The sequence below is a fragment of the Chrysochloris asiatica genome, unplaced genomic scaffold, assembly GCF_000296735.1.
Source record: "Chrysochloris asiatica unplaced genomic scaffold, ChrAsi1.0 scaffold00040, whole genome shotgun sequence".
NCBI lineage: Eukaryota > Metazoa > Chordata > Mammalia > Afrosoricida > Chrysochloridae > Chrysochloris > Chrysochloris asiatica.
This window is the reverse complement of record NW_006408558.1, coordinates 9,976,634-9,985,069: the sequence shown is the minus strand read 5'-3', so window position 1 is coordinate 9,985,069 and position 8,436 is coordinate 9,976,634. Positions and strand designations below refer to the sequence as shown.

At 39.8% G+C, this 8,436-nt stretch overlaps 1 protein-coding gene across 1 annotated transcript in view; it reads left to right on the top strand.

Moving 5' to 3' along the window:
• STMND1 (stathmin domain containing 1) overlaps positions 1-8,436 on the top strand; it is a 35,613-nt gene that overhangs the window by 17,401 nt on the left and 9,776 nt on the right. The window contains exon 3 of the mRNA XM_006861017.1: positions 5,868-6,019. Coding sequence (XP_006861079.1) covers positions 5,868-6,019 — 152 coding nt within the window. The remainder of the gene's footprint in view (positions 1-5,867; positions 6,020-8,436) is intronic.

Here is an 8,436-nt window from a genome sequence, read left to right as displayed (position 1 = left end):
GTGGCGGCAGAAAGGATTGTGATGTGGGTGCAGGATTGGGCAGCGTTTCGTTCTGTTGAGTGTTGGGTCACTATGAGTCAATACTGACTCGATGGCACCTAACAACAACATGAGTCAGAACCTACTGGATGGCATGTAACAACAACATAGGGCCTTGCTCTGTTTTCTGAAAGCTCTGAAGAGTCTAAGAGAGGATTCTCCTATCTCCTGACTTCAGGTAGCCCCAGGCATTCTTTGACATTCCTTGGTTTGTGTCTTCACCCGATTTGTGTGTATCCCTGGGTCTCTTCTCTTACGGAAAAACACTACTCCACCCGACCCCAGTATTTGTTGTTGTTGTTAAGTGCCGTTGAGTCAGTTCCGACCTGTATGGTTGGTAGTGGTGGTTATATACTGTGCAGTCGGTCATGACTCATAGCGACCCTGGACAGGGTTTCCTAGGCTGTATATCTTTACTGGAGCAGAAAGCCTCATCTTTCTCACGCAGAACAGCTGGTAGTTTCAAATTGCTGACCTTAAGGTTTGCAGCCCAATTTGTAACCACTATACTACCAGAACTCCTTCTGACCTATATAGGGTATACCAACCCTATATACGGTTTCCAAAGAGTGACTGGTGAACTTGAACCACCAACCTTGCAGTTCAAATGGACTTTGCAGTCCAGCACATTAACCCACAGCACCACACAGGAGCTCTACCCCAGTACAGTCTCATGTTAACTGATTTGTTGTTGAAGTTGTTGTTAGGTGCCATCAAGTTGGTACCAACTCATAGCGACCCTGTGCATAACAGAATGAAACACTGCCCGATCCTGGGCCAACCTCACAATTGTTGCCATGCTTGAGCCCATTGATGCTGACATTTTGCCAATCCATCTCACTGGGTAAAATTCCTATCTCCAAGCAAGGTCACATTCATTGGTAACAAAGATTAGGACTTTAACATATCTTTTGGGGAAACAAATGCCATCTGTAACAGGAGTGACCACCAAAAGCAGGTCTTTCTATAATTTAGTGTAAATAAGTTTCCAGGAAAGATCGTAACATATAATGAATAACCCCAAATGCTTGGTTTTGGCCAAAGATTTCCTTTCCTTTCTTAATTTTTAACTTACACTTTTCTGCATCACTGACCTTTAGGTCATAGAATAATTGTTTAGAATTTTCTGTTTGTTAGCACTAGTGTTTGTAGGACTCCCAGTTTGGTGCTGTAGGATAAGCAGTAGATTGTGAATCACAAGATCTGTGGTACAAACCCACCATATGCTCCTTTGAAAGCCCAAAAAAGTTGCTTTTTGCGTGGGAATTGACCTGATGGAACTTCACAACAATGTTTCTTAAGTATTTCCTCTTTCCTTTTAAAACTTTATTTTGGATAATTTTAGAATTTAAGAAAAGTTGCAAAACTCAAAAAGTACCTCTCTACTTTCACCCAAATCCCCGAAATGATAACATTTTACCATATTTGCATTATAGTTTACCCTTCCTCCTTCTCTCTCTATTCCCAGTATACAAATATAGTTTAAATGACAGGCATAATGATACTACTTTATCCCTCAATGCACAAGTGGGTATTTCCTACAAACAAGGACAATCTTTGCATAATCACAGTGATTAAAATCAAGAAATGAATGTTGACACAGTTGTTGTTTCGTTGTTAAGTGCCGTCAAGCTGGTTCTGACTCTTAATGACCCTGTTTAGGGTTTCCAAGAAGTGACTTGAACCACTGACCTTGTGATTAGCAGTCAAGTGCTTATCTTTCAGCACCACACAGGGCTGCTATCTAATCTGTAGCCATATTCAAATTTTGTTACGTGCTTCACTAATATCCCTTTTACATTAATTTCTGGTTCAGGATTTAATCCAGGATCACATGTTTAATTTAGTTGTCATTAAACATATGGGAATCCTGGTGTGGCACTGTAGGATAAGCACTTGACCACAAGGTTGGTTTGAACTGAAAGGTCAGTGGTTCAAATTCACAAGTCGCTCCTCAGAAACCCTATACAGGGTCACTATGAGTCGGAATCAACTCGACAACACTTAACAACAACAACATTCCTCAAAAGTTTTTCTTTCTCTTTTATGACCTCGATATATGAGCAAATTATTCAAATAAAACCCCTAAACAAATAACCCATTGCCTCTTGATCTATTACAGCTTCCTCCTGAGCACATTTAAGTGTTCTGGGATGCTCATTCTTCCCAATGTTATCGTCATGATCCACACAATTAAAAATCTTTGCATAGTCAATAAAGCACAATATCTCTCTAGTATTCTCTGCTTTCAGCCAAGATCCATCTGATGTCAGCAATGATATCCCTAGTTCTATTTCCTCTTATGAATCTGGCTTGAGTTTCCAGCAGTTCTCCGTTGATGTACTGCTGCAGCTGTTTTTGAATACTCTTCTGCAAAACTTTACTTGCACGTGATAGTAATGATATTGTTTAATGATTTCCTTATTCCATTTGGGTCATTTCTCTTTGGAATGGGCACAAATATGGATCTCTTCCAATTGGTTGGCCAGGTAGTTGTCTTCCAAATTTCCTGGCATAAATGAGTGAGTGCCTCCAGTGCTGCATGTTTGTTGAAAGATTTCCATTTGTATTCTGTCACTTCTTGGGTTCTTGTTTTTCACCAATGCCTCCAGGGCAGGTTGGACTTTTTAAAATGGCTGAACATCAGCCACTTCTTTTTGGCACAACGACTTTTCATCTTCTCTGGATGTTTTCTGAGTCATTCAATATTTTGCCCATGTTGTTGTTATTATTAAGTGCCATTGAGTTGAGTCTGACTCATAGCGACCCTGCATAGGGTTTTCAAGGTGCATCTGGTGGATTTGAACTGTCGACCTTGCAGCTCGAACTGACCTTGCAGTCCAGCACATTATCCTGCAGGGCCAAACCAGGACTCCATATTTTGCCTGTAGAATCCTTTAATATTGCAAGTCAGGGTTTGAATTTTTTCTTCAGACCATTCAACTTCGGAAATGCTGATCGTGTCTTCCATTTTGGTGTTTTAACTCCACATTTCATGATAATATTTTACTTTGTCTTCTAGAGCTGCCTCTTGGAGATTATTGTTCTGTTCGTTTCTTCCATTTGCTTTAGCGTCTCTACACTGGGGAACAAATTATAGTCGCTTCTGAGATCCTTTTTGGGCCTTTCTTTCTTTGTCGTCTTTTGTAATGACCTTTTGCTTTCTTCCTGTATGACATTCTTGATGTCATCCAACATCCTAGAAGTGAGGATTTACTTACATAGGATAATTATATCAGATCAAGATTTATCACATCAGATCATACTATGAGGGAAGTATTACATTGTATTAGATCCCATCATGGGGATACTTGTATCTTAACTGCTAAACCATGGAGAATCCTGGCCCAGACAAGTTGACATGATACCCTAACTATCACACCCACCTGCTAACAAAACCATTCTAATTCCTTTAGGGAAGCATCACTACCCTTTTCACTGACTAGTCCTCCATTGTTTCGATGTTTAGTTTATCTGTCTGGAAGGCTTATTGTTTTTAACACTATATACCAAATCTGTGTAGACCATTTTCAAATTAGATTTTTATCCATTTCAAGCAGGTGGTTGGTTGTGGTGGTTATGTGCAGTGGAGTCGGTTTCGACTCATAGCGACCCAGTACAGGGTTTCCAAGGCTGTCAATCTTTACGGGAGCAGATAGCCGCATCGTTCTCCCAGAACAGCTGATAGTTTCGAACTGCTGACCTTGAGGTTAGCAGCCTGATTTGTAACCACTATACTACCAGAGTACACAAGTAAAAGAAACACACTGAAAAAGGTACCCAGGTGGCAGGAAATTTGCTGGAGTTACTTGCTGTCATCAGTTAAAGAAATCTTTACAACGGAGCTTTAAAAGAGTTCAAGAAAATGGAATGAAAACGTAATGGATTTTTTCCGATAAACTTTTTGAAGTCCCTCGTATTCTGAAGTGAGACATATCTGATTAGTGGGGGGTTTTCCTTTCTTTCTTTGCACCACAAATTAATGAAATCTATGCATCAAGGTTAGAAATTTTCATTAAAAACTTTCATCCATTTAATGGGATGGACTTGGTTACTCTCAGGAGTTCTTGACGGTTACAAAAGTAGAAAATGTCCATTTCTGAGGACTCTGCATTTCATCATCTCTGACAAGAAAAGCAAAATTGTACTGAGCCCAGCAAACCAGCTGCATTTATTTCATAAAGCACCAATTGTATAAACGGCTGCTCATTTGCTTCGTTATGTAATTGGGTGATTTGTAATGAGGAGGGCTCTCACCCAGGAGAGCAGTTTATAAAGACTCCCCTAAAAATTATTTCAGTATATTCATTTTTAGAGTCACTAATGAAAATTTAGCTCTGAACACTGCTGCAACTCTGGTTTGGTCCAAAGACTCTTTTCAAAAAGGCATACTTTTTGCTCATGTAGATTTAGCAGATGGCGTCATTGTAAACTCAGGGTTGCAGAACTAGAAATCTCTTGGCAACATTGTGCTGTTTATCCTTTGTGTACAAAGCATAGAAACCAAACTGCAACTCCTAGAGTTACCAGAAGACTCATTCTTAGCTGTGGATTAGCTTCATAATTAGTGCCAGGAAACTATGCTGTCCTACCCAAGTGTATAAATGTTATAACAAAAAAGGGAGTGCAGAGCAGCTAGTGAAAGGCATTGTGTTATGTTAACATGCAATCTGTTTAATAAGCAATGCTTTGTGTTGATGGGTATCCTCTGTAAGAGCCTTAAGAATTGGAACTTCAAAGATTTATAGTACAAACAGATCCTGAGTGTCAACATTGAATTATTGTTGTTGTTTTAAGTCAGAATTAATGGTGATTTAATTTTAAAATGAGATGAATGTTTTACAAAGAATATACAATATTGCAAAATATGACTGAATGTGTGAATTTTCAGTCTGTGAATTTTCTATGGTATTGTTAAGTGCCTTTGAGTCAGTTCTGACCCTTTTTAAAGCATTTCCGAGGAGCAGCTGGTGAGTTTGAATCTCTGACCTTGCATTTCAAACTGACTTTGCAGTCCAGCACATTAACCCGCAGTGCCACACCAGGACTCCTGTGGTGTAGACACTTACTTTCCACCAGAAAACATAGGCTTATCCATTCCTCCTTTTTGACAAGGATCACACCTTACTTGTTGTAATGAAAAATTCTGTTGTTCTTGCTGAGTGCCAACAAGATGCAAAGTAACCTTATACAGGGTTTTGTTGTTATTATTGTTAAGTGCCATCGAGTCTGTTCCAACCCATAGCCACCCTGTATGGTGTTTCCGAGGAGCAGCTGGTTAGCTTGAACGACTTTGCAGTCCAGCGCATTAACCCACAGCGCCACACCAGGACTCTTATGGAATAGACACTTATTTTCCACCAGAAAACATAGGCTTATCCATTCCTCCTTTTTGACAAGGATTACAACTTACTTGTGGCATTCGGGTGTGGCGCAGTGGCTTAATACACCAAACTGCAAAGCCGTTTGAACCGCAAGGTTGGCAGTTCAAGCTCACCAGCCACTCCTTGGAAACCCTATATAGGGTCGCTGTGGGTCAGAACCAACTCAATGGCACTTAACAACAATTCTTTTTCTTATCCTTTCAAAGTAGAGAGTTCTTCTTTTAATCATATTGAACAAAGATATGCCTTTAAAAAGAAAAATAACTGTTTTGGAAAAAATCTTTCTGGATTCATTAAATAAAAATAATAGATTCCTGGTATACAGACTTGGTACTTTATAATAGGTACATGAAATGAAACTAAGGCTTGATGAAGTAGCATGATTAGTAAAGCATCCCATTATCATTTGCTTAATTTTCCACCCCTTTTCTTTCCCTTTGGAAGACTTAGTGTCCAGTGGATTAATCACTCAACCCCCACACCTGGAGAACCGAGCACGGCAAAAGTCATCAGACATCCTGGAGGAACTAATTGTTCAAGGAATAATACAAAGCCATAGTCAAGTATTTAGAAGTGGAGAATCATATGATGTCATGGCAAGTAATTGTGTAATCAAAATTAACTTATAGTAAAAAGTAGTAATTGTTGTTGGTAAGTGCTGTCGAGTTGATTCCGATCCCTAGCGACCCTGTATAGGGTCTCCACAGAGTAGCTCATGAGCTTGAACCACCAAGCTTACAGTTCAAACAACTTTTCTGTCTGATACATTAGCCCAATAATGTTGTTGTTGTTGTTAGGTGCCATCGAGTAGTACTGACTCATTGTGATACTATGCACAGCAGAACAAAACACTGCTCAGTCCTATGCCAACCTCAGTACTGTTGCCATGCTTGAGTCCATCGATGCTGCCACTTGGCCAATCCATCTCATTGGAGGTCTTCCTCTCTTTCTCTGTCCCTCCATCTTACCAAGCACAATATCCTTCTCCAGTGACTGGTCTCTCCTGACAACATGTCCGAAGTATGAGGGACGAAGTTTGGCCATCTTGGCCTCCAAGGAGCACTCTGGCTGCACTTCTTCCAAAATGGATCTGTTGGTTCTTTTGGCAGCCCAGGGCACTTTCAACATTCTCCTCCAACACCATAACTCAAAAGCATCAATTCTTCTACAGTCTTCCTTATTCACTGTTCAGCTTAGAATATGATTAATCACAAGTCATTCTTTTCTGCATTCACATCTTAGAGTGACAATGTAAATTACAGGATTAATCTAAACCAGTTTTTCTTACCATGAATTCTTCTCCCTCAACATACAATCCCTCTCTATTGATTCAGGAATTGTCCTATTCATGAATGCTTACTGAATCTGCCAAATATACATCTTAGGCTGTGTGCAATAAAGATGCAAAACAAGTGACATTTATAATAGATAGATAGACACACAGAGGTTTATATCAAGGAAATAGCTCACAAAGCTACAGAGGTGGTCAAGTTCCAAGATGAGACGTCAGGCTGAAGTCTTCTCCTGACTCATGTAACTTTAGGAGATGATGAACCCAAGATCAACAGGTCAGACTGTCAGCTTCTGGCTGCAGATACAAATGAATCCAAGATCAGGAGGTAATATGGCAAGCTACTGACCACTCTCAGCATCAGCTGGCAATACAGCAGGCCACTGGATCAAGTCCAAAGAACCAGAGGTTGGATGACAAGCCAGATATAGGATCCAGACTCAGCAAAAAGCAAGCAAGCTTTTTCTGAGTATCCAATATATTGGAAGCAGTCCACACACCTGAAGAAATTGCCATTCAATTGATTGCACATTGTAAATTTTATCATGGAGTTGATTGCATTATATTATGATGAAATATAATATTTGCTCTTGTTGTTAGCCACTATTAAGTCAGTACTGACTCATAGCAACCCTGTGCACAACAGAATGAAATACTGCCTGGTTCAGGGTCAACCTCACAATTGTTGCCATGCTTGAGCCCATTGATGCTACCATTTTACCAATCCAGCTCATTGGGGGTGTTCCTCTTTTTCTCTGACCGTCTACCTTACCAAACATATTATCTTTCTCCAGCAACTGGTCCCTCCTGATAGTATGTCTGAAGTATGAGAGACTAAAAGTATAATTAACTCCAAGATAAAATCTGCTATGAACAGGTAGCCAATTATATCTCATCATGGACTTCTGGTGTGACACTGTAGAATTAGCACTGGGCTGTGAACCACAAGGTTGGTGATTCAAACGTACCAGCTGCTCCTTGGAAATCTTGTACAGTATCGCAATGAGTCAGAACCGACTCTATGGCACTTAACAACAACATATCTCATCACGAGGGATTATTAAGGTTTAATTAGTAAACCATTGAGAATCCTGGCCTAGACAGGTTGACACATTTTGAATCCGATAATCATATGAATTGAACAGTCATCTGGCTTACTGTGTCAGGAATGCTGTCCTCTTCAGATGGAATACACAGGACTCAAACTGACTACATTTGTTTGTTTCCTTATGTATTCCATCTGAAAGAAATGATAGCAAAGTTCCACATCATCAGCCAAAACAAGGCCCGGGGCCAACTGTGGGACAGACCATCAACTGCTCATATGCAAGTTCAAGCTGAAGTTGAAGAAATATAAAACAAGTCTGTAGATCCAAAATATGTCCTTGAGTATATTCAACCTGTTTAGAGGCCTTCTCAAGAACAGATTTAATTCATTAGACACTAATGACCAAAAACCAAAAGAATTGTGGGATGATATCAAGAACATCATACACCAAGAAAGCAAAAAGATCATTAAAAAGCCAGGAAATAAAGGGACAAAATGGATAACAGAAGAAACTCTGAAACTTGTTCTTGGGCATAGAGAAGCTAAAACGACTGGAAAAAATGACAAAGTGAAAGACCTGAACAGAAATTTTCAAAAGGCAGCTGGAGAAGACAAAGTCAAATGTGCTCATGAAATGTGTAAAGACCTGGAGTTAGAAAATCAAAAGGGAAGCA